The sequence below is a fragment of the Pomacea canaliculata genome, linkage group LG1 (assembly GCF_003073045.1).
Source record: "Pomacea canaliculata isolate SZHN2017 linkage group LG1, ASM307304v1, whole genome shotgun sequence".
NCBI classification, from domain to species: domain Eukaryota; kingdom Metazoa; phylum Mollusca; class Gastropoda; order Architaenioglossa; family Ampullariidae; genus Pomacea; species Pomacea canaliculata.
In genome coordinates, this window is record NC_037590.1 from 3,032,760 (window position 1) to 3,059,772 (window position 27,013).

A 27,013-nucleotide genomic window follows, 5' to 3' on the forward strand; every position below is an offset into this window, starting at 1 on the left:
AGCCCCAGAGTCTTTTTATAAGGTGTACATGGAAAGGTTTGATGAGGTTACTTGAAGATGTATTTTTACAGGCTCTTCCGTCAGGGGCCACTTGGTAGTCGAATATTTCTCACGGATGTTCTTGAATAGAAACAGTCCCAACCCTACATCAGAAAATCAAGAGGGTGGTTTCATCTCAGTAATTAGAATTTGAAACCACCGTCAGCTGTTAAAATGGTAAACCTTCTACTTTCTACTGTATACTCCTTGTACCTGGTAAATACAAAATGGGTACGTGAGAAGCAGGAGGCGGACACCCTCAATGTCATTAATTATTTACCTTACTTTGTCAATGTAGCTGATACAAGCTGTGAAAATGTAACGATGTACAACCAAACGATCTTTTTGTCCTCGAACAGCAAAAGAAATCTTTTGGTATCCCTGCGACATTCCGCTGCAACGGAGAATGAATACAGCATACTTAACCCTGGGTGTGAAAACTTGAAGATGCTTGGTTGCAGTTCACAAGGCCCCGGGGTGAGACATTTCCTCCAATAAAAACACCAAAATATTAAGCTCCTCACATCTCAGCCAAAGTCAAACGCTCAGCGTTCACAACATCTGTAAATGTATAGAATGAGTACAGACTCTCCATAAAACAGAACTTCAACATTTTCTTTTCTTCTTCTTCAAATTTGTCTTTCTTCTTAATTCTATTTCTTAATTTTTATATTTGAACTAATAAGAAAAATGATTAAAAAGCCAAATTTGTAAACAATTTTGAAAAGATTCATGACAAAATGCTAATGCCAACAAAAGAATTGTTTTGATGTTTCCAGGCTTGTATTTCGGGGGAAAGGGAGTTATGTTCGAAATGAGTTAAGAATTAGAATAATGCTACAACTTTGGAAAACAAATTTGCAGTGGGGTGGGTATTTATTCCCTTTGTGTCAACTATTTCAGGACTCCACAGACCAATGAAGAACAAGAACAGTATGACATTATTCCAAAGGATGGATGTTACCTCAGTACCAAATGAAGGAGTGTGGACCTCACCCTCCTGAGACTAAACAAAAACAAAAGAACATCCCTGTACATTATGATTTCAAAATGTTACTTTGTGCATCGAAAATTCTCTTGAAATATTTGTCTCGAAGCATTGAGAGCAGGATAAAAGGAACCGTCAGCACTCATCGAAACTTTGGAGCTGGAGAATGAATTTGTAAGAGAACAGCAGCTACTCATGGTACTCTTCAACATGGAAAACACATCTTGAATCACAAAAACAGCGACAATGTTACAGAGGAAACGGAGGCTTGAACCTAATATTTTTCAGATTTTAGTTCTCTGCACATCCTTAAGTTCGCTAACTCCGTGGACATCTCTTGCTAGTTGTCGTTTTACCAACTTGTTCGTCATACAGTTCATGAAGACTGAAGATGTCAATTCTCTAAAGCAAAGTGCTCAGTTAACATGGACATAAGATACATAAGCTATATTTTATTATTTGTGTCCATTGTTGATACAGGTTCTCCATTTGTCTTTTAATGTTTTCATATTTTCAATAGCTATTACAAAATTTTTTTTTACAATCTTAATAAAATTATTTACTTATGCAGTTCCTTTTGTCACACGTGATAGAAATTCGGTGAATAGTGCAACTTTTCCCAACTGCATGTATATAGTTCCCCTTCGCCTCCAAAACAAAAGTTTCCCACATTTATCTATGTCACTCATCTGGGGCGGAGTCCGTAGCTTTTGGTAGGTGGTATGATTTCTGACACTCGGTCTAACACACCGTCGACACCCCCACCAAATCACGTCGACATTTCACTGCATGCGATTGTACTAAATTGCAGATCTACACTCTATAATTAGCTTTACACGAGCCCCCAGCATGCATCACCCCAATGAAAACACAACTCGAGGCAATTTAGTACGATTTAGAGATTACTATAATTTACCAAAAATATAAAAGGGAATACACAAGAACAAATAACTTTGTAATAAGTTGTTTCCCCTTATTTGGCTGGTTCCCTAGGCCGTTCCGTTCCCAATTGTTTCCCCTTAGGTCTAATGTGTCCAGGGCTTGTATTCATGGACGTCGGTTAAGCCTTAACCGATACCGGTCACGTGACTAGTCGTCGGTTAGCGCGACAACGGCGTATTCATGGGCCGAAATTTCGCTAACCGATGACCTATAACCGACGCTAGCTTTAACGGTGGAGGTCCCCACCGTTAAATCGCGAAACCGACGATTAAAGATGGCGGCGTTTGTTGTGCTCAGAGCTTGTTTTGAGGAAAAAGAGCGTTTTTCGCGATGGGATTAATCCGATTTATAAATACAACGATGCTGTACTGTTGTGCAAATTTAGATATAGCCGACATCACATTCTCAGCCTTACAGATGTTTTTGAAAACCAGCTCGTAAATTCGAACCGCGTTGGCGCACTACCTACAGTGCTGCAAGTGTACGTGCTTAGCATTAAGGTTTTAATCCACAGGCTTTCAAGATGTTTGCGGGCAAATTGTTAAATGTGAGCCAGCCAACAACACCAAGGACCATAAGTGCTGTGACACAAGCTCTGCTCAGTCTTATGACACAGTGGATTAGTTTTCCGGATCACGATGAGGCAGAGCTGCAGAGAGAGACAATTCTATAAAATAGCGCGATTCACAGGCGTCTTTGGCTGTGTGGATGGAACTCACATTCCAATAAAAAAAAATCCATCAGAAAACGAACATGAATACATCAATAGGAAAAATGTACATTCAATTAATATGCAGGTGAGTGAAATTTCTTTTCCTTAAAATTTCTTTGACTTTAAGCTGTTGCAGCACATTCATTATTTTTGTTGTTGTTGTTGTTGTGCCAACAGGTAACAACTTTGTGGAAAATTCTTGTAGTCCTTATATTTTTAGCCACCATTTTGACAGGATTTTCATATGATGTATTTCATATTCCAGTTATGAGCATTTTTACTTGGTTTCTGACACTTATCTAATCACCCACCATCATAGATGAGAACTGAGTAAATAAAAATTATGAAATATACAGTTACATACAAACTGTGAAATGTCAATTAAAACTTTTAAAATACCACATAAAATGTCAATATAAATTTATTGGGTAAACATCCACATTGAGACTCTGAGGTAGTGACAAAGATGTACAGTAGCATAGCAGCACTTGTTTTTTACAAACAAAATTGTAAACATATCCAAACATAAAATAAGCAGCTAGATTTTAGTGTGGAGATTTGTAACAGAATTTTTTGCTATTTTGCAGGCAATCTGTGATGTGGACATGATACTTATTGATGTTGTTGCAAAGTTGCCTGGCATTCTGCATGATGCCAGGGTACTAAGGGAATCCGGGATCTTCGATACCATGGAGCAAGCAAATCGGCCTGTCAGAGGATGCCTCTGTAGTGATTCCAGCTACATGCTGAAAACGTGGCTGCTAACACTTAATCTTAACCCTAACCAGGTCAGAACAGCAATACACCATTAGTCATACCTCCACACCTTTCCTGTGAAGCATGCCATTGGAGTGTGCAAGAGGAGATGGAGCTGCCGTACAAAGCTTTGGTCATCCTCTGCAAAAGCCTGTGATGTGATCACAGTATGTTTTATATTGCACAACAGTGCTCAGTGGCTCAACCTGCATCTGAACAGGCACGTACATAGCCACAGAAAAAGCTAAGAGACAGAGTGATCAACATGTACAAGAGACAGAGAGTGATCAACATGCACTTTTAAGGTACTCACACAAATGCAGTATACGGACAAATTGAAACAAGAATAGTTTGCAGTAATTTTTATTTTGCAGGTGCACATGCATCTGCTGCGTGACTAATTTTCATCTCATTTTTCAGTTTCATTATTTTCAGCTTTATAAGTTCAGTCTTGTGTCTGTTTAGTGAGTTCAATATGCAGACCACAAAGTGGTTTCTCTAGTTACTGTACTCTGCCTGTTCTTCAGCTTTCTCTGGAGTGGCATTTGTTTATTTAGGTCTTTCCAGCTTTGCTTTGTCTTTTGCTTTGGTTCCACTGGTGTCTGATGTGGTGGGATCTGTATTTCATCAATATCATTCAGTGGCCGCTCAGATATTGTCGGTGGTTGGTGTTGGGTCTGCACCTCAACTGTTTGATATGCTTCTGAAGACTCTGCAAGAAGATAGTCACAAGGGCAAATGTAGTTCTGTAAACTCTGAAAATGTAAGAAAAGACAATGTTTGGGGAGCAAAAGATAGGCGTGCAGATAAATGTAGTATCTGGTTACTTAAGAGTTACAATTAAAATAGGCATAATACTGTTCCATAAAATCTGTACTGATATTAGTAGTGATAAGATGAACTTAATGTAATATGTTCTGCACTCTTTTCTTGCCAAATGGACTGTAGATTAAAAATAAAATTATAAATTTGATGCCCCTTACCCCAAAATTTTGCCCGATGCCTGATGCGGCCTGTATCAACCATACCATCCTTGCTATGCAGCTGTGTCAAGGACTGTAATAAATGTGTACATGTTATATCATGAGCAAGATCAACATTTTCTTGTTTGTAACATTTGAATGCTTTTTTGATTAAAGTGAATAAGGGGATTTCGTCAAAAAATGTTTGTAATTATTGGTGTTTACTAGTTTATGCCTTCTATGAAATAATTGGGTAAATAGAAACTTTCTTTTTTCATCTTTGACAAGTGGTCCTAAGTGATTTTCTTCCAACCACAGCACAGCTACAGAGCAGAAATGTTTACATTCACAGTGATGTGTACTTAAAGATGTAGTTATATTCAAAGTAACTACACGAGAAACATGACGTGAAAGATAAAAATCACAAAAAATAATTTTAAACTATCACCTCCAATCCTTACTCTCACCAAAATTTCAAACCACTCCCCCAGGCTCAAAAGGAATTTTGTAAATAACTATTTCCCATCTATCCCCTATAACCCCAGTTTGTACAAGCTGTACAGTTGTCACAAAAATTGCAGTCTAGGACTACAGTCAGCATAATATTCATACTTTAGGTGCATGTATAAAACAGCAAGCAAAGGAAACAGCTCAGAGAAAGTTTAGCTAATATTGATAGCACATAGTCCTAGGATCCATTTATTTCATTAAAAAAAACCCACCTGATTCACTACATGCAGAAGTTTGGCTTCCCTTAAATATGCCCACCACCTAATTGAACCAGAAAAAATACTGTAAATGCATCTAAAATTTCACTGCATGATGCAAACATTAGTATATCAAGCCTTGTTTTTTTTAAATAATTTATACTTATGAATATGCATAATGAGATAAATTCACAAGGTTACTTGATCAGTAATTTATTGAATTGGAGATATCATCATCTCTAACATGTGTCACTTCTGTGTTAACAAGAAAGTTTATGACATTTGTGATTTTATCAGCATTGGTGAAGACACTTGATACATGGTCATTTGGAAAAAGGATTTGCAAAAGAAAAAACAGCCCATTATAAGATGCTTTACTCTTTAGCCTTCTCAGTCACCAGCTAGTTCATTCTATATTGTACTTTGTTTGCTACTCTGTCTACATTTGCAAGTTTACTCACCTTTCACCCCATGATTAGCTTTGTCTTTCCCAACAATGGCATCGAGGATGTACATCGTCATAGGGTTTTGTGGCAGCCCCTCACTTGCCCGTTTTGTTCGTTGCTGATGCTCGCGCTCGATGTTCCCGTTTCAAATTGAAAACTTTAACCCCGTACTTCATCGCTGGTACGTGTTGCGGCTCCCAGCGACGACACAAATATGAACATAGGTTCTACATACTTATTTTTTTATTTTTAGAGTGTTCTCCAGCATCACCACCTTGTTGTGAGAACAATTTGCCTTCCGCTTTTTTGTAACTTGGTTTGACGCCATATTGGTTTCTACGTACTCGCCCCGTTAACGCATGCGCAGTGACGGGGATACCCTGAGTGCCTAAAATAGACCGTCGGTTTGGTAACCCAGCATGCTTTCTTGCCCATGAATATGCCGCTAGTTCTAACGTCGGTTAGGATTTAACCGTTGGTTCCCTAACCAACGGTCGTTAACTTTAACGTCGATGATTTAACCGACGTCCATGAATACAAGCCCAGATATCTAATGAGTCACTGTCCACTTATCCTTACCCTAACTGCACACACAACACACTACTTCACACAACACACCCTCGCCAGTTATCTCACTACACCAAAAGTCACGTGCACGTGGAGGTCTCCTCTGTTCGACGTCCCAGAACTGTTTGGGTCACTGTGGATTGCAGCGACTTCTCTGTCTCCAGCGCAGAGACTCTGGCACTGTGTAGCCAGTCATGCCACCTGACACACCACAACCAATCACGCCTCACCGCCACCGCGAGCCTAAGCTCCCACCCGCTACCGCGTAAATGACGTAATTTCTAAAGAGAGAAACTACGTCATTTCTAGAGTAACACAGATGTACAAACCCACACTACAGCCCCACCCCCACTCTTTCATGACAATCTCTGTGAGTGTAAACTGTAAACAATTTATCCGATCTACCGTTCATCTTATGAAGTCCTTTCCTGTTTTGTTCGTTTGAAGAGCCGATCAGCCGGTCGTGGAGACCTTGGTTTGGCTGAGTAATGTAAGAAGGGGTCAAAGAACTGTTCTGACCTTTTGCTTGAAAGGTTTGTCACAGTTCCCTCCGATCGCCAAAGCCGCTGAACGAGATACTGAGATTAGTGTCTGTCGGTTTGCTGAGGACTGTTTGCGTGGCTTTGACTAGAGTCACCTGCGTCATTTTAACAGGTGTGTGAGCGAGTGTGGCTGGCAAGGCCCAGCTTCCCAAATGTGCTGCAGTGAATTTCTACAAACTGCACGTTCTACATTCTCTTCAGCAGTTATGCTTTTGTACAAAAGAAATTACTATCCAGTCCTTCGTCTCTCTTACACACACAAAATTACCATACATTTCAATATCTTTTACACAAAACAATTCAGATATCCTTTTAAAAATATTATCCATCTTTTCAGGAGTATTTACTGTAACTTTCATTGTAGATAAACGGAATGGCACAGAAATTAAAACCAGGATGGTAATTTGTACAGCTATGGCAAAAAGACTTCACCATGAATACTTGGAAGCTCTATCTTGTTAATATTTTCTCCTAGCTGGTTTTCAAAAATATCAAGGCACCTGATTGTCCAATAAATCAAATAAAAAGCCCTACTTATTTTGTCTTTGTGTGTTTTACGTTAATCTGCTAGTACATGTATTTGTGTAGACAGTGATGGACGGAACAAAACATATCCCTATATGTATACTTGTATGCACACAAAACAATGCATGCACACACACACTCTGTATTATTGCATATCCACAGACTGGTACCCATTCAGAAGGGATTAAGAAACAAGACAGACAGCACATGTGCTAATGATAATAAATCTTTCAAAATATCAAAGGACTGACTCATTATAAATGTAGGATACATTTGTAGGAAAAATGAATAACAAAGATGTACAGCATAACAATTCAACTGTGCCATTATCTGGTACATCCTTTGCCACAACCCTATGCGCAAGAATTTAGCCTGAATTTTCTGCTTAGAGTTTAAAAATAAAAATCACGAGGCTTATTAAACAATCTTAATTATTGTGTAGGACCATCCTTCAATCTACTATACCGCCATTCAAAACCCTGGTTGAATGCTGCTCCACTTTATATTTCACACTTTCTGTGTAATGCCACACTTTGTGCTGCAGGTACCTGGGGCTGTCTTACTGAGGGAAAGTGTGGCTGTCAGAGAGAAAAAGTCATGTCCTCCAGGCTTTCAGCTCTCAGGAACCAGTTGTGGTCAGACCTTTTAAAACCTCGAGAGACATTGTGTTTTTATGGTATTGTGTGGTGTATGTGACAGAGTGTATGTGTGAGAAACGTGTGTGTGTGTGTGGATTCTCAACACTTCTAGGATCAGCCATGCGATTAATAACCCGTGAGACCTAAACCACAATGACAGGTCACGTGATCTAGCATCCCTCGCTCTCTGTTTCAGCTCACGTGGAGGACGACTTGGCTCACATGATTGGCGTCGTTTTCGGCTGCATCATCGCTGCTTTTTTTGTTGTTATCCTCTCTTTCATACTGTTTAAGATGAGAAGGTAGTAGTTGTTTCCTGAAATTTTACCTGATTAGCAGACAGTGTTAACTAACGAACACAAACTTCGTAAACATGCTCGCACAACCGCAAACTCTCTGTCTCCCTCTCTCCTTCGTTTTTTTCCTCTCCCTCTTTCCAACACACCCAGAAATCTTCAATAAATAATATTTTCATTCGATCTCCTCAACTAGCTTACATTAAAAGTCTTACGATTAGAATATAACAAAGTATTTTCAAAATCTTTTGCTAAATATTTACTTTCGTTTATACCACAGACGACGCCTTGCTGTTCCGAAAGAAGAATTTGATGTGACAGGATATGACGCACTAGCAGTCAAAGACAAAGGTCACTGGTATGCCAGGTGAGATTTCAAACTTTCTATTTCACATAAATTATAAACAAATAACAACACATGGATTCATTTTGTGGATGATCTGGTCATTGTGGTATTGACAGACGTGGTTATTCGCCTTCTGCCACTAACAGGTTAAAGAGACTTAACCCTATTAGTCTCCAGTATAGCTCGCTTCTGTAGAGAGTCTTTGTGGAGTTCATCAGAGACAATAATCTGGTCACTGTGATAGTGACTGATGAGACAATATGAGACTACAACTCACTAAACAAATGAATCAACATAAAGAAATACAAGTTTGAAAATAATGTTTTCGAATTAAAAATTAACAAAACTAGAAAGAAGCAAATGGGAAAAGTCACAAAAAAGGAAAAATAATCTTAATGACGCCATCACGGAAATGGAGTGAAGCCGTTGTTAAACCGTTACAGTGACTGTTGAAAAATTATTTGACTCAAGTTTTTTTATTTATCATTTTGAACAGAGCAACAAAACTCAAATACGACCTATACTACATAGATAGTGGAATATTTAATATTTAAAGAAAGAAGTGAAATAAGAAAAGTATCTTCAAATCATAATATCAGTGTCTGTGACTGTGTCTTCAGGTTCAGGTCACCAGCAGAAAAACTAGAGGAAAACTATGACATTATTCCAGACAGATCGTTGTGTTTTGTGTTGTTCGAATGCGCGTGAACACTGTGTGTGAGGCGGTGACGTCAGTGTGTGACGTGATCGTGACAGTGTGTGTGTGTGTGTGCAAGAGGGCGTGCACACTTTACCAAACAGAATATCGATACACATGACTTCCACTGATCGCAACAACTCCATGAGATTAAAGCTGAACCATCCGGCATTACCTTATCACACAGAGACAGAACCAGACAAAAATCAGAATTATCACAAAGAGAACTAGAAAATTAACCAGTATTACCTATCACACAAACAGAACGAGACAATTTGTTCTAGACCATGTGGCCTCAACAACTTGGGAATTGAACACTACTCAAAACTTTAAAGATCATACAAGTCAATAAATGTTCGCTGCATCAGCAGAAAATAGCAAGAAAACCGTTTGTTCACTTAGTTACTGACATTATTAGCTTTACGTCACTTGAACAGTGGTAGAGATATCTGACTACCCAGATAGCATGCAAACGTTTTAAAAACGTTTTAAAAACGTTTTAAAATGTTTACATAAAACATTTTAAAAAGGTTTGCAGAAAACGTTTTAAAAATGTTTATCATGCACATCAAAGTAATGTTTTAAAAACGTTTTCTGCAAACATTTGTAAAACATTTTAACAATATTTTTAAAACGTTTTATAAACATTTTTCTGTAAAACATTTTAAAAACATTTAATAAATATTCGTATGTAAATGTTTTAAAAACGTTTTTAAAATGTTTTTTAAACCTAATTTAAATGTTTCGAAGGACACGTTTTTTAAACGTTTTAAAAATGTTTTTGAAACCTAATGTAAATGTTCACAGTTCACACATACTTTTCACAGTTTCACTTCAAACATGGCATAAATGACGTACAGAGAAGATTTCCATTTGTTGTAATTAAAACATATTTCATGTCGTTGGGAATAAACCCAGGAGACATTTACATTATACAATAGCAAGTAAAAAATGGTGACCATTTGTGATAAAAATGAATAAATGATACTCAAAAAAGAGAAAAAAGAATATAAATTAATTAAACACCGACAAATCAATGCATAGGATTTTTTCTAAAATTAATACTTTTAAATATTTCAATTTCAAATACTTAAAGGTGAGATGGTGCGGCACTGTGCTCTGTGCAGAGTGCCAAGGAATAATTAAACTAAAACTAAACTTATAGACCTTTAGATTTACAAAAAACAGTGAATTGTAAATACAATTGGATGATGTACAAAATACACCAAAAAGTACAGTTACCCTGTTGTAGATAACAACATGCACATTATCATCTCTACCCTTCTACAAGGGACATATCATTCCAATTAATTAATAATATGAGAATTTCCATACCGTAAAATAAGGCTGAACAATTAAAAGTTCATGTATGTCTGGTAAAGCGGCTTTACGAAAAATGCACTTAGAACACTATCAGATCCACATGCCTTCATTTTAACATACTAAAACCTTCTTATATGTAATTATTAGATATCTCAAATATGAGACATTGTTGCTAAATATCAGCAAGCGTCCCAATTAAGAGTGGCTTGGTGATAAGCCTGATGTTCCTTATGCAGCAAAGTTAGGCATACATGCCAGTGTAGAGGAGTAAAAGGAGGCAAAAGCACAGAAGTGTTATATGTGGGAGACAGCTCTTGAGCGTGGAGGAGAGCCAGTGACAAAGGACTGTCAGGACTGCCTGCTGTTGCCGTTGGAAGCGAATGGCTATGTGACCAGTACTGGCATTCGGCGGCTGTAGGTGGCATTGCAGTCATCGTAGACATTACGTGTATATCTCTAGACTTCTCTGTCGCTGGGAGAGGAGTCGTCGCTCTCTGATACGGATGGCAGCTCGGGCGGGAAGGACGACGGACAGGTGGAACAGCACTGTCTGCTGAAGCATTGGTCTCCACTCTGTGATGGCTCCTGCACTAACTTTATCGGAAGCCTCCATACACCCACGGTTCTTCCGTACAGCTTCTGCAGATAGCAAAAATGGGATTTGTAGATTAAAGAAGCGCTACAGGTTTATAGATTAAAGATGGACTAAAGAAGTCTCACACTATACATATTGTTTCAGTTTTATGGTGCTTATGCTTGTTCCCCATGTCTTTCCGTTTTTACGCTAGTTTCACCCATAGAAGCGCAATTAATACTGACAAGAGCTACAGATAATTTTCAACTGTAGAGCTAGCAATGAAAAATGTCAATTCATGTTATAGAAAAATAAGCACTTAGATCTGCACTTCTCTTTTTTGTCAAAGTATGTGTAGACAATATATCATATATCTATACCTTTAATAATAATATACACTAACATTTATACATCATCACTTACTGTAGATCATGGCCTGCACCTTCAGTCCCTTGAAAGCACACATCTCTCCCTTTTGTCCTTTCCAGTTATAGTTCCGAGCAACCTTGTTGGTCAGGAGTCGCCGCATGATTCTTTTCGCACAATCCTTTGCATTCGTTCTACCCACACAGGAGAGGCTTTTGACTTGCAAATCTTCAGAAGACAAGAAACATATCTGTCAAAAGTAAACCACACATCATAAACAAGAAAGGGTGTAGTGAAAATATACATGGCTTTAATTATTTACAATTCAAGGGCCATACAAAAATTATAAACTGAAAACTTTCACAAAAAGCTGACATTTAATGTTTCCTTCCCCAATAACCATAAAGTTTATGAGGCTGAAACCCTTTGAAACTGGATTTAAAATTTGACTTATTGTGTTCCACACTATATATGTATGATAGATTGACAAGAACTGATCATTCTCAAATGAATTCCCTATAAAAACATAAGTTTTTCAAAAATGTCAAACTATGCTTTAAAATTCCCCTAAATTATTACAGATTATCATTTCAATCATGGCTTTAACAATGACATCTGCTTTACGTACGAGTAATTCATGAAAGGAATCATCATCAAGGCGTCCATCCAGTTCCAACAGCTCTTGCTGTGTTCTAATCGGAAGGCTCAAATCTTCTGGCAACATTCAGGCATCCTTTGCTGGAGCAGGCTGGTCTTTGCTTATCAGTGAATGAATCACCATATCTTTTACTTCCTGTAGCATCAATTTCAATTCTCTGTCTTGTTTCAGAATGAGCCAGGCAAATGCTGCAACAATATGAACATAGCACTGTGAGCAAAAGTGGACAATTAACTTTTATAGGTGAATGAAGCCAATCAACGGTGATTTGGGAGGCAGTAAGAAACTTGTATAACCAACACTATGTTCAACATGAGATTGTGAAAGGGAATTCACAACAAAATTAAATAGGCAAAACAAAAAGCAAGAAAAGTTACCCATAATATAAAATTGTCTGAATTACCTTCATTAGACACTCTCTGGGTACCGCCTTTTACTGCTGCAGTTGTGAGGTCTGTCCCCTCTTGTACTCCTTGCTGAGAGTCACTACGCTGGTCACTGGGGTGCTCACGTCGTGGGGGCAATATTCTGGTGGTTAGTGCATTTACCTGTGGGCATAAACGCTTGTTTTCCACTTGTGGTTGCAATGAGTCTGGCAATGGTCCTGCTGGCACTGCTGGATGCACTGATTTCCATCTAAAGTCGTCTTCTTCCTCCTCGTCTTGGCTCTCTAGCCCTAACCTAATTAACAAGCATACCTATAAATAAGTGTGCAGTGAAATGACAATTATGAAAATTTAAGAATTTCTGGAGTAAAAGATTTAAGAAATAAAATAATAAATAATTCCTAGGCTATACCTATCATAATATCAATATTACCCTCATGAAAAATTGAAATGAACTGCAATACTGAAATCTGTACTGATCTTGTAAGTTGTTCTCCAAACCTAGGGATTCCCTAATCCCTGTCATTCTATAACTCAAACAAGACACAATGTGACTACTTGTTTCTCTTCCTCTTCCGATCTTTTCAACCGTTAGTGCTGTCATCATCTGTTGTATCCAAGTTTGATGTATACTGGCTGTTTTCCACTTTTCGTCTGGCAACCAAATACTCATCTGAAAGGGTTATTATTTTGTGGTTATAATAAACATCGAGAATAATGGCATGCAATGCTTTACCACACAATATGAATTTCACATGACAAAATCAGTTAACTGTCTGTTCGCTGAGATGTTAATGGTCATATGGCTGTATGTTCCAGTCTGTAACCACAATAAACCCTAAGCAAGGTCTGCGTGGACTAAAGACACTAACACTACCTTAAAACCTTTTACAAAATAAATATGAACAATACTTTTAAACTTTATCAAGAGACTGACCACAAAAATATTAACCAGGCTGACGAAGTCATCAAACATCTAATCTCTATAATATACATATATATGACAATGAGTAAAAAAAGTATAAAAGGGCCCTTTGAACCCAAAATGCAAACAGCTTGAAGAGTCCAGGTATGTCTATCTGGCAGAGCTCCCTCCTTAAGGTGTTTTGTCAGCTCACTTGGTGGCCAGTATGCTAACCGTTTCGCGTGCTGAAAAATAAACAATCCTCTATGAACTCTTACCAGGGAGGCTAACTGTGTGTCTTTATGGGAGTGTTGGACGTTTGACTTCATCTGTCATATTTCCGTCAGAGATTATGACTGCATAAATTTTTATACACTGTTATACTCAAGGAACTATGGTAAATACAGGGAGGATAGCATGAATCTTCTTTAGCTGAGATATGATTGTATTGACTGCAGTTTGCTTCTGTGGCATGCAATGTTATAATGTCACGTTATTTAATGTTAGTAAAAACTCTATCATCCTTAACGTAAATTTTAAGAACATGTAACACAAATTTACACCATAATCAGAAATGATTACACAATACCAGTGGTACCATTTCAGCCATAGATAACGGTTTAGCAATGAATTCAAGCAAGCAGTTATTACAGGATGCTTTTGTCGCAACAAGGCAAGAAGTACTGAAAGTGAACTGTTAGAAATGTTAAATGTTGTGACCCAATATGCCAACTGTGTGGCCAAATCTGTATCTGTTTCACTGTCGCTGTCTGAAGATATCGCTGAATTAAACTGATCATCAATATAATCTTCAAATTCACTAAAATTAGATTTCACAACATCATCATCATTATTTTCATCCAAATTGTATTTAGTCGGTAAATATTGCTGGCGTGATGTTATCGCTGAGAGTTCTGGTGTCCGCTGGTTCGAACTGTTATTAATTTGACTCTGTAGATCTAAAACTGTGAGCACCTTCTCTACGACAGTGGATCGTGAATGTTTGTATCAGTGTGTATTGAATACATCTTTCTTCTTTCAGTTCTGCCAACTCTGCTTCTACAAGTTTTATTAACTTTTCTCCGCTTCGTCCAGTAGGACGACATGATGTGAACTATCAGTTGCCTTCACGTGTTAGATTATTTACGAGCGCTCAATTCAGAAAGTAAACTTTGACACATCACACCCAATAAGCAGACATTAAATGTGTGTTGTACTAGAACACGGTATATAGCGTTTTATAATTAAGAACCTGCAGTACGTGTGTGGTAAACAAAGAGAAAAGATTACAACCTTGGTTTTCAAACATACAGTACATCAGCAGAGAAAATGTCGCGCCGCGTGGAATCATGGGAGTACGTGCATCCACAAGAAGAATAGCAAATATTTAGTTACGTAGCATTGATGTTCTAAAAACTGCAATGATTTTAAACTATCAAACCTAGTCATAAGACAAATATAACACAGTCTTTAAAAAAGCTTTTTGGTGATGATTTTCAGTATCTACACCGTGGACTGGCTCTAAAATTCCATAGGAGAAGCGAAAGCCGGCGAATCAAATAGTGACGTCTTTTAAAAAATTACGTCATGACGCCAGCCATAAAGGTTAACATTGTAAACGTTTATAAAACATTTATTTAACAGTTTTGTTTTAAATGTTTTATTTTCAAACATTTTAAAAATGTTTTTAAAATGTTTTACTTAAAAATGTTTTTTTGGTAAATGTTTTTAAAATGTTTTTAAAACGTTTTATCTAAAACGTAAACCTTATTACAACCATGTAAACGTTTTTAAAACGTTTTTAAAATGTTTTCATGCTATCTGGGTACACCATCAAGGTGCAGTGTATGACTGAGCAAGGCTGAGGGGGTAAGTAAGATTGGTGAGATAAACATGTCCATGACAAGAATCTACTTCTTAAACCTTCAAGGTGCGGGCAAGGGAAAAGGTGTCTTTTACCATCTTGTCACAAAAGTAGCATTTCGAATCTGGCACTAGGGATGTTGTTTGTATCTATTAATATCCATTATCAGAGACAATAGAAAAGCAAACAGAGAGGCTGAGTAAAATAAACAGATAAATGATATTAGTTTGAAACTCTTCTCGTAAACTATTCGTGTAGAGAGCAATGAGCGAACAAAAAGACGGAAGCAGAATTGTATTCAAATTTCTGAGCACATTGGCCTTTCCTAGAAGTCATTAATTATTCATATCTCCCTCAACATCCTGGTCCACAGCAGGAGACAAAGCCATGCCGCAGTCGCTTATCTGAAGATCGCAGACATGTTGTCGTAAACATGACGCACGAGGCATGAACGCGACGATAGAACATCACAGTCTGGTCCATAACTTGTTGACTTCTGCCCACTTCTCTTCTTTACGGAAAGAGCCATTTGTATTATAGCAGATATTCATACCGTTTTAATGAGTATTTGTACTAGTGTGATCAGCATCTCTCACATACACACGCGCGCGCTTAAAAGGATGGATCCGTTTTTCACTGTCAATGCCGGAAACCAGTATTACACAGACTAGAGTCACTTGGACCAGTTGTTCTCAGCATTGGCAGCAGCTTCGCTTCACTCTATGGAACCATTTCAGATCTTTTTAAATTTCTCTCTATTCTGAGAAGATACTTTCTTATTTTGTTACCAAAGTGAGTTCAGCTGCAATGATTTCTGTTTTGTTTTGCGTCGCTTCTGTGGCCCTGGTAAGTATAGAAGTATATAAGTTTTTTAACACCGATTGGTATGGAATCAGTTCAACAACTTGTACAAGGCCCTTAGACTGCCTGTATGTGGTACCCAATAACTTCAGTATTTTGAAAAATTGACAGGAGCGATACCAGAGACTTAGAGAAGTCCAAAGACTGTGAGGATCAAGTGTTAGTGTAGGGTTGGGCCGTGAGGTCGCTCACAGACTTAAATAAAGTCTATGGAGAATGTTACATTTTCAAAACAGATACGAACAATCTTTCGATTCGATCCTACGGTGGAAGCTGAACATGAGCTATCTACAGTTGTTAGAAGGAAAACAAAATATATAATTACAAATTCAGGATAGCTGTTCTAGCTTAAACCCAAAAACATCTTTACTGTCTCTCACATCAGATAATGATAATCACGCTAACGAAAGAGCATGCTCTTAGCACTTAATACAAGTAGGAGACATGGACAGAATGGGAAAAAGAGTAGAAAAAACCTATTGCAACAAGTAATAAAAGACAGACAAGTAAGTTGCATGGTGTAAGGAATAATGCTGAAGGTACAGATGTGTTATAGAGCACGTTTGAAGGATTCGATGGTGGGAAGGTGAAAGATATGGAAAGGAAAAGTTTTATTATTTTGCAGAAAAGCAACTAAAAATCCGGTAACCACACGTGGCTGTTCTGCTAACAGGGTCCAAATTGTGACATTTGTATACAAATTTTCCTAATTAACTTATGGTACCATCTCTTAGACTGGCGAAGGCCTAAACAACATAAACATATGAATCAGGGGACGCTACTCTGTGGCTTGACCCGGCTTACGTTCGTCCTGCAAGTTTTTGACTTGTTTTGGATTTCTGTTGGAATTTTGCTTCCTTCAGCTCGTGCATGAATGGGCATAAGAGGTACTGCAATACGTCTGACTGTGTGAGGTATCGTATTTCTGTGTGTGAGTCCCTGTACGAGAGATTTTTTTCTCTTGCCAAACCGCGAGCATTGCAAATGGCGATGCAGCCGTTAGTTTTACACTCGTATGATCTAGCGAATATATCAGAAACAGAATACATGTACATGTGAGGCCAATCAGGACTCTGGCTGACAACATCACCTTCCTTCAGTGACTGAGTGTCGCCCCTACCAAGCAGATCTATCCAAATCTCAAACCATAGCTGGCTCAGAGATAGATCTGCCACACATTGTGATATTATGATACCAGTTCCCTTTCGTCCTTCGCGTGTTCAACTTGATTGATTTCTACGGAAGTTTGTTTACATCAGCGTGTGCACATATGGATGCAAATGGTACTGCATTGCGTCTGACTGTGTGTGGAGCATTGTATGTCTGTGCGTACGTGTCCCTGTACGGCAGACTTTCAAACTTCGATCAGTTAGAAGGGTAACGTAGTCATGCTAGTTTACACTCGAAACTTTCTGCTATCGCTGCGGCACAAGGCCACACAGGCCCCTGATGTGAGTTCAAGTGACATACTGACAAAGGGAGGGAACAGAAAAAAAGAAACTGAGAGGATCTAGAGCAGGGGTCTCAAACTTAATTTACCCGGGGCCCACTGGAGGCAGAGTCTGGATGAGGCCGGGCCGCATCAGGTTTTCCACAAGAAAAGCTCTTACAAAAACATTCCAATGTCATCAAATGTCTTATTTTTTCATCTTATTAAAAAATAAAAATAAATTAACAAATTTATAACAAAAAATAAATCAATCAGTAATAAATAAATAAATTGAAAATGAAAATATAATAATAATACAGCAGATATAGAAGACTGAAGAAAATATAGTTGCTGACCAGAGAAATGTAATTATTATTATCAAAATCAAAATCAAATCAAAACAGACTTTATTGTCTGCCCAGGAGACCCAGGGCAGAAATTTGTCTTTGCTCACATACCCATACAGACATTTAACACACAGTTAGGAGTAAAAGTGAGGAGTAAAATAGTGTTGATTGCACCAGTCCATCAAAGCAGTGTATGTTTATCCTAACAACAAACCTTGGGTGACCAAGGGCCTAAAAGCACTGCTGAACAAAAAGAAACATTTGTTCATCACGGGCAGAAGCCCACGACAGAAGATTAGTACATAGAGAGGACCATGATGCTATCCGTTGGGTGGACAGAGGCTCTACGAGCATACTAGTTAGTCCGCTTTCAGTAGTTTGCCGGTGGACCAACGAGTGTCGACGAGATTGAAACAGAGGTCGAGTAAATGTCTGTATTAGCATTTCTTTAACATTTAACTTTCTGAATATGAATGGAACATTGAACATAAACTGTTTTGAACATGGCTTCTTCTGCCTACTTCTTGCTGCTAGAGGTCTGGCAGCGCTTACTCTCGCATAGCCGAGCCACATTTGGCTTAAGGGAGGAAGCAGTTGAGACCCTCAGTACGGCTTGAAGATGCTCATCAGTAAGTCTGGATCTGTACTTGGACTTATTGAAGTTCAAGGTAGAGAAGAGCTTTTCGCACAAGTATGTGCTCCCAAAGAGACACATGGTCCGCTTGAACATTCGGGAAAGCTCAGGGAAGCTAGGGGGCAGTTCTCTCAAAAATTGCCCGAGCTTGTCTGCTTTTCCACTCACCTCCCTGAACTTGGCTTTGAGTTCAGAGTTGCACTGCAGGTCAATGAGCTCCATTTGAAGCACAGGAGGAGCATCTTGCACATCAAAGGAGAAGGGGTCCGCAAAAATTTGAAATGTGGTTCTGTGCGTCTTGAAGTCTGCAAATCTGTGATCGAATTCCTCCTGTAGCTTCAAAATGACATCCACATACTCTTCACCACTAAACGGTGTGCCTGCATCCATGAGTGCCTTGCATGCTGGGAAATGGCAAAAGTTTGTCTGAGAAAGCTGGGCTTTCCATAACCTAAGTTTTGTAGAGAATGCTCTCACGTTGTCATAGGCAGCACTGACAAGTTGCCCCTGACCTTGTAGCTTCTTGTTCAGTACGTTAAGCTCATGTGTCATATCAACCAAAAAAGCTAAGTCCATGAGCCATTTTGGATCACTAAGCACAGGAACAGCAACCCCATCTTTCTCCATGAAGGCTTTCACTTCGGCTCTCAACTCAAAAAATCTCTTCAATATGTTTCCCCTGCTGAGCCAACGTACCTCGGTGAAGCAGAGCACATCCCCATATTCTGACTCCATTTCCTCTAAAAAAGCACGAAACCTTCTGTGCTTTAAGCCCCTGGATCTGATTTGGTTGATACATTTCACAACGATAGACATCACATTGTCAAACTTCAGGCATTTGCTGCAAAGGGCCTGCTGATGAATAATGCAGTGCAGAGCAATGGCCTCCTCCACACCTTCCTCTTCCAGTTTGTTTGGTTTTTTTTTGTTTTTTTGTTTTTGTTTTTTTTTTTTTTTTGAACAAGTGCCACCAGTCCTCCCTGTCATTGATGGCGCTCCATCAGTTGTTATTCCAACAAACCTCCTCCAAGGCAAACCGGCATTCTCAATGGCATCACACAGCTGGTGAAATATCTCCTGAGCGGTGGTCTGGCCATGCATTGGAATCACTGTGAGCAACTCCTCTATGACTTCAAAAGTGTCATCAACACCGCGGACAAAGACTGCGAGTTGGGCAGTGTCGGTGATGTCTGTGGTCTCATCAAGAGCGACTGAGTATACACTGAAACATTTTGCCTTCTCATACAGTTGATCATAAATGTCACTTGACAGGTCAGAAATGGGCTCTGCTACGATGTTGGCAGAAAGGCTGATGTTGCTAAACTGACCTTTCTTTTCTGGACAGACAATACATGCAGCCTGTAACATGCACATTTTTAAAAATTCACCTTCTTTGAATGGCTTTCCTGCTTTAGCAATCATCTCACTAACCACGTAGCTAGCTTCGACTGCTGCGTCATTCTCTTTGGTTGCTTTCTTAAAGAAATGTTGTTGCCTCAGTAGATATGTTTTAAGATTAGCCACCCGGTTGACTCTCTCATCTCCCTGGTATTTTGCATACTCCTCAGCATGTCTAGTTGTGTAATGACGATTCAACTTGTATTCTTTGTGCACTGCAACTTTCTCTGTGCAAATAAGACACGTTGGGTTGCCTCTGTGCTCAACAAAGAAATATTGCTCTTCCCACTTTTCCTGAAATTGTCTGTGCTCATCACCAACCTTTCTCTTAACTGCAGGCTTTGAAAAAGACATGTTTGGGGCTGTGCGTAGAGGTCTTTGCGGGCTCACTGTTGTGCAATGGCAAACTTAAACTGACTTTCGTTCCGCACACCTCATTGAACTACCAACACAAACGGCCTATCTTCACCACATACAACTTTACGTTTCCTCGAGCAGTTTGAAAAGTGAGGATTTTTCTCACGCAGAAGCCAAGATGTTTCTCCCTCCGCTTGGCGTGTCTCCAGTCCTCCCTTTGAAGTTGACCGATTCAGGGAAACTGGCAGACACCCAACTTTTCCCACGGCCGTCCGCTTGAAGTCGGCGGTCCACGTGTCACTGGTCAAGATTTATGGACACCCGCCCGGACCATCCAGAGGACAGTTGACAGAAACTGGAAGTTGCAGACTAAGGAGCGAGAGAGGATAAGATATACATGTAACAGTATCAAACTCGGGCCGCACTAACATGAAACTTTGATATTGAGGTGGGGGCCGCAAACTTTTGTTTCGCGGGCCGCAGTTGGCCCGCGGGCCGCGAGTTTGAGACCCCTGATCTAGAGGAGGAATCAAACAGACTGAAGAGAAGAGGGTGCCGACATCCATTATTTGTGTGAGAATGAGTAGATGCGTGTATGTGTTAAATGTCTGTATGAGTTGCTGTCATATTATGTTGTGTGCAAAAGAAAAATTTCTGTCTTGGGTTTCCTCGACAGATAATAAAGTTTGATTTGATTTGATTTTGATATTTATGTACAATATCGGTGTCTGTGTTGTTGACCTTGACTTGTGTAAGGTAAACATGGGGAAATAGTATCTCGCGCAGAAAGTGTCTCAACCATAAGAAAGAATAATTCTAAGCCCCACATGTCCTGTAAGCTAACCCATCGGTATATGTCTGCACCCAGCAACGTGTGGTCTATGATGATAACCTTTATTAGGATGCTCATTTGTCTCCTTCACTCGCCTTTTGCGATTATGTATGGACACAAAGTTTTGCATAGAAGAGTGTTTAACTCTTTTGTCCTTTTCAGAATCATGGGTTTGTGAATCGTGGAGTCAGCGGCCAAACTACTGTCATAGGAGGTAACCAGTCCTAACCTATCCACAGTTTGTATTCATCCTCCTGTAACGCTGTTTGCATATTTCACGAATATCCAACCAAAAAGCGTGCAAGAACAAAAATGCAGATTTGACTTTCGTCTCATTATCAAGAATAGATATATTTTTATCCAATTATCACTACATACTTCTTTAAAACTCAAAACATTTCAGATTTTGGAGTGGTTTTTGGAGTAAACGATAAACAGTCTGTTTACACACCATGTGATGTTTTCTTTTCTGATCACTCTGTTTTCAGTCTCAAAAGACTGGATTCTTTTTTTTTTGTGACTTCTTTGTTCTCCTTTATGGTTCTTTGAAAAGTATGAGCGCATACACTGAGGTAACGAGTACACGAGTCGTTACACTTCACGCTACAGCAAGCACTGAGTAGCCCAGTGTCACGACTGGTCAGTGAATTATTGGGATTAGCGTGGCATTGTTCTTTCGGTATAGTTAGTGTATTTGTCATAGAAGTGTTTGTCTACCTGTTAATGGTATGTTGTAGAAATCATGGTCAGACTCGTTAATGGAAGTTCCCCTCGAGAAGGACGGGTTGAAGTGAGGAAGTCTGTGAGTGACCCTTGGGGCACTGTGTGTGAAGACGACTGGGACAACAATGACGCAAATGTTGTGTGTCGACAGCTAGGGTTTGGACATATAGGACAGGTGAGAATGATTCTTTCATATCCGCCACTCAAGTCGTCTGCGAGTGCGATTGTGCTTCTAATGATGATGATTGATTGACCACTGATTGATGATTGATTGATAATTGAAGGTTGATTAATTAATGATTGATGATAATTGATGATGAGGAGTGGAAAGACGAGGAAGTGAAGGAAGATGAGGATGTGCAAACGTTGTGTGTGAGGAAGAATTATTAATCTTATGATACTCATATTTCATTTATTATTAATCTATTGATGCTCAATCATCTTTTGTTGCTTCTGTGAAAACACTGCCTATGTTCCTGATAAATGTATGAACGTGGAATGCGTTCATTTGAACGTAACTTGAATAACCTGCGGATATGGTTTGATGTATTGTGTGCAGGCTGTTGCTGCTGCTTTCTATGGGCAGGGCACAGGTCCAATAAATCTCGACAACGTAAACTGCACAGGAAGCGAGACAACTCTAGCGAACTGTACAGCTAACTCATGGACAACTCACGACTGTAATCATGGTGAAGATGCGGGGGTCAAGTGCGGTAATATGACTATCATCTGTTGTTCGGAATTATTGATATCGTGGCACTGTACTTTGGTATATTTAATCTATATTTTTCACAGATATGCTTGTCAACATGTTAATAGTATGTTTGTTGCAGACATCTTTGTCAGACTCGTTAATGGAAGTTCCCCTCGGGAAGGACGGGTTGAAGTGAGGAAGTCTGTGAGTGACCCTTGGGGCACTGTGTGTGACGACGACTGGGACAACAATGACGCAAATGTTGTGTGTCGACAGCTAGGGTTTGGACGGACAGGACAGGTGAGAATGATTCCTTCATATCCGCAACCCAAGTCGTTTGCTAGTGCGATTGTGCTTCTAATGATAATAAGGAGGAGGAGTAGAAGGATGAGGATATACATATTTGTCTTTTTTGTGAGTGAGGAAGAATTATTAATCTTGTGATATATATTATATATATATATATATATATCATATATTATTAATTATTAAGCTATTGATGGCTATTCATATTTGGTTGATATTTCTGCAAAAGGCAATGCCGCTGTTCCTGATGAATGTTTGACTGTGTAATTCGTTCATTTGAACGGAACTTGAATAAACTGCTGATTTCGTTTGATGCATTGTGTGCAGGCTGTTGCTGCTTCTTTTTATGGACAGGGCACAGGCCCAATAAATCTCGACAACATACACTGCACAGGGAGCGAGACAACTCTTGCGAACTGTGGAGCTAACTCATGGGCAACTCACAACTGTGGTCATCATAAAGATGCTGGGATCCAATGCGGTAATATGACTATCATCCGTTGTTCTGAGTTATTGGGATTAGCGTGGCACTGTACTTCGGTATATTTAGCATATTTGTCACAGATGAGTTTGTCAAATTGTTAATAGTATATTTGTTGCAGACATCTTTGTAAGACTCGTCAATGGGAGTTCCCCTCGGGAAGGACGGGTTGAAGTGAGGAAGTCTGTGAGTGACCCTTGGGGCACTGTGTGTGACGACGACTGGGACAACAATGACGCAAATGTTGTGTGTCGACAGCTGGGGTTTGGACAGATAGGACAGGTGAGAATGATTCCTTTATATCCGTCACTCAATATGTCAAGCCGTCTGTTAGTAGGATATTGGTGACGTGTACACAAAAAAGTCATTGTCAACACATTCCGTCCCACACGTGTTTTTCCTAACAACAAAGTACAGAGATTTAATCAGACTTTCTCCTCTAATATGCGGGAGCTTGTATTTATTGTATGGGTGCAGAGTGTACACAACTGGACATCAGTAAATAAACGTTGCTATAAGCTATAAGCTATATACACCAAGCTGCTGACGATCCTACTCCAAACGTCTTCCTTTTTTTCGCTACTTCTTTCGTAATAGCTAATTCCTCTCCTGGGTAATTCCTCCTCCTAGATAATTTCTCCTTCTATGTAATTCTTTTCCCAGGTAATTCCTTCTCCTAGGTACTTCACTTCCTCTCCTGGGTAATTCCTGAAATGCTTATTGTCTAATAAACATTTGTATTGAACTTAATTACTATCACAACAGCAACCATAACTCTTTCCATCATCATCACTTCTAACTAAATATTACATTATTTCACACCATTCTTTCACGGATAAGGAGATAGCAAAAGCAATAAAAAAAAAACTGTTCCTATACCTTGACTATGCAAGAAATTAATCAGATTCCCAATCTCTTCTACTCAAAATTCGCTACAGTCTCTCTCCTTCGAAGACTGGGGTGGGAATAATTAAAATCAGTATTTTCCACATACACCTCGGGTTCAGTGAACCTTTCGCTCACTCGTGAACGCTATTTCTTAAGACATCTTCACTTCCACGCATTCCATCTAGTACAAGGGCAAGGGGGATAATCCCTACCTACCAACAGACAGAGGCGACAACCCCCACCCATTTGTCCTAACATGGGATTGATCCTCGAGATGAAGAAGACGAGGAGAAAGAGCAGGAGAAGGATGTGCGTATGTGCAGTGTGTGTGTAGGAGAAGGAAGAGTAATATGAAGCATTATCGATATTCTAGCGCTCATTCATCATTTATTTTACTTATGCTCAATCATCTTTTGTTGATATTTCTGTGAAAACAATGCCGATGTTCCTCATGAATGGTTGATTGAGGAATGCGTTCATTTGAACATAACGTGAATAACCTGCGGATATCGTTTGATGCATTGTGTGCAGGCTGTTGCTGCTGCTTTCTATGGGCAGGGCACAGGCCCAATAAATCTCGACAACGTACACTGCACAGGGAGCGAGACAACTCTGCCGTACTGTGGAGCTAACTCATGGGCAACTCACGACTGTGGTCATCATAAAGATGCGGGGGTCAAATGCGGTAATATGAGCATCATCCGTTCTTCGGAATTATTGGGACTATCGAGGCACTGTACTTCGGGATATTTAGTGTAGTTGTCACAGATGTGTTTGTCAACCTGTTAGTGCTATGTTTGTTGCAGACATCTTTGTCAGACTCTTTAATGGGAGTTCACCTCGGGAAGGACGGGTTGAAGTGAAGAAGTCTGTGAGTGACCCTTGGGGCACTGTGTGTGACGACGGCTGGGACGACATGGACGCAGGTGTTGTGTGTCGACAGCTAGGGTTTGGACGGACAGGACAGGTGAGAATGATTCTTTTATATCCGCCACTCAAGTCTCTGCTACTGCGATTCTGTTTCTAATGATGATGATTGATTGATAATTGAAGGTTGATGGTTGATTGATTTATGATTGATGATAATTGATGAGGAGGAGGAGAAAGACGAGGAAGTGAAGGAAGATGATGATGTGCAAAAGTTGTGTGTGAGGAAGAATATTAATCTTATGATACTCATATAGCATTTATTATTTATCTACTTATGCTCAATCATCGTTTGTTGATATTTCTGTGAAAACACTGCCGATATTCCTGATGAATGTTTGACTGTGGAATTCATTCATTTGAACGTAACGTGAATAATCTGCAAATATCGTTTGATGGATTGTGTGCAGGCTGTTGCTGCTGCTTTCTACGGGCAGGGCACAGGTCCATCTAATCTCGACAACGTACACTGCACAGGGATCGAGAGAACGCTAGCGAACTGTGGAGCTATGCCATGGGCAACACACAACTGTGGTCATCATAACGATGCGGGGGTCAAGTGCGGTAAAATGACTATCATCAGTTGTTCGGAATTATTGGGATTATCGCGGCACTGTACTTCGGTATATTTAGCAAATTCGTCAAAGATTTTTTTGTCTACATGTCAATGCTATGTTTGTTGCAGACATCTTTGTCAGACTCGTTAATGGGAGTTCCCTTAGGGAAGGACGGGTTGAAGTGAAGAAGTTTGTGAGTGACCCTTGGGGCACTGTGTGTGACGACGACTGGGACAACAATGACGCAGGTGTTGTGTGTCGGCAGCTAGGGTTTGGACGGATAGGACAGGTGAGAATGATTCCTTTATATCCGCAACCCAAGTCATTTGCTAGTGCGATTGTGCTTCTCATGATGATAAAGAGGAGGAGAAGAAGGATGAGGATGTGCATACTTCTCTTTTTTGTGTTGGAGGAAGAATTATTGATCTTCTGATGCTCATATATCATCAATTATTAAGATATTGATGCCCAATCATCTTTTGTTGATATTTCTGTGAAAACACTGCCGCTTTTCTTGATGAATGTTTGACTGTTGAATTCGTTCATTTTAACGTAACGTGAATAACCTGCGGATATCGTTTGATGTATTGTGTGCAGGCTGTGTCTGCTGCTTTCTATGGGCAGGGCACAGGCCCAATAAATCTCGACAACGTACACTGCACAGGGATCGAGAGAGCTCTAGCGAACTGTACAGCTAACTCATGGGCAACTCACAACTGTGGTCATCATAAAGACGCGGGGGTCAAGTGCGGTAATATGACTATCATCTGTTGTTCGGAATTATTGGGATTAGCGTGGCATTGTACTTCGGTATATTTAGCGTATTTGTCACAGATATGTTTGTCAACCTGTTAGTGACATGTTTGTTGTAGACATCTTTGTCAGACTCGTTAATGGAAGTTCCCCTGTGGAAGGACGGGTTGAAGTGAGGAAGTCTGTGAGTGACCCTTGGGGCACTGTGTGTGACGACGGCTGGGACAACAATGACGCAGGTGTTGTGTGTCGACAGCTAGGGTTTGGACATGCAGCACAGGTGAGAATGATAATTTGATATCCTCCACTCAATATATCAAACCGTCTGTTAGTAGGATTGGTCATCCTGATGAGAATAGGAGGGTGGGGGGATTGGTGTTTTACGCCGTGCCGCATAACTGAGGCCATATTACGGTAAGGCAGCCCGCCCTGTAAACAGATGCCACGTGCAGAGAAAGAACAGCGTGCCCGGGACTAGAAATGAACTCTGGGCAGCCGGCCTTCACTGTATTGGTGACAGGCGCTAACCTTTGCGCCACCGGACCGCTCTGAGAAGAGGAATAAAAAGAGCTGGAGAATAATGTGCGT

The 27,013-nt window shown here is 39.7% G+C and overlaps 2 protein-coding genes and 1 long non-coding RNA gene across 42 annotated transcripts in view; 2 read left to right on the top strand and 1 right to left on the bottom strand.

Annotated features, from left to right (window-relative positions):
• Positions 1 to 27,013, top strand: part of LOC112568406 — a 77,607-nt gene that overhangs the window by 24,322 nt on the left and 26,272 nt on the right. For 33 of the 40 annotated variants that reach the window (XM_025245992.1, XM_025245978.1, XM_025245984.1 and 30 more), the window contains 9 exons: positions 22,653 to 22,813; positions 23,147 to 23,300; positions 23,422 to 23,582; positions 24,720 to 24,873; positions 24,995 to 25,155; positions 25,526 to 25,679; positions 25,801 to 25,961; positions 26,270 to 26,423; positions 26,545 to 26,705. In XM_025245992.1, the coding sequence (XP_025101777.1) occupies positions 22,653 to 22,813; positions 23,147 to 23,300; positions 23,422 to 23,582; positions 24,720 to 24,873; positions 24,995 to 25,155; positions 25,526 to 25,679; positions 25,801 to 25,961; positions 26,270 to 26,423; positions 26,545 to 26,705 (1,421 nt within the window). Of the gene's footprint in view, positions 1 to 22,378; positions 22,533 to 22,652; positions 22,814 to 23,146; positions 23,301 to 23,421; positions 23,583 to 24,719; positions 24,874 to 24,994; positions 25,156 to 25,525; positions 25,680 to 25,800; positions 25,962 to 26,269; positions 26,424 to 26,544; positions 26,706 to 27,013 lie in introns of all 40 variants that reach the window. The other 7 variants (XM_025245773.1, XM_025245829.1, XM_025246010.1 and 4 more) reach the window with 6 other exon arrangements.
• On the bottom strand, positions 3,785 to 7,207 carry LOC112568657. The gene is made up of 4 exons (XR_003100138.1): positions 5,568 to 7,207; positions 5,122 to 5,170; positions 4,421 to 4,493; positions 3,785 to 4,149 (listed from the first exon to the last, which is right to left on the bottom strand). It is a non-coding gene; the product is annotated as an uncharacterized LOC112568657 (long non-coding RNA).
• LOC112568643 lies at positions 7,663 to 9,692 on the top strand. The gene is made up of 4 exons (XM_025246045.1): positions 7,663 to 7,821; positions 8,021 to 8,126; positions 8,401 to 8,487; positions 9,087 to 9,692. Exons 1-4 carry the CDS (start codon positions 7,674 to 7,676, stop codon positions 9,172 to 9,174), a joined length of 429 nt encoding a protein of 142 aa, XP_025101830.1. The 5' UTR covers positions 7,663 to 7,673; the 3' UTR covers positions 9,175 to 9,692.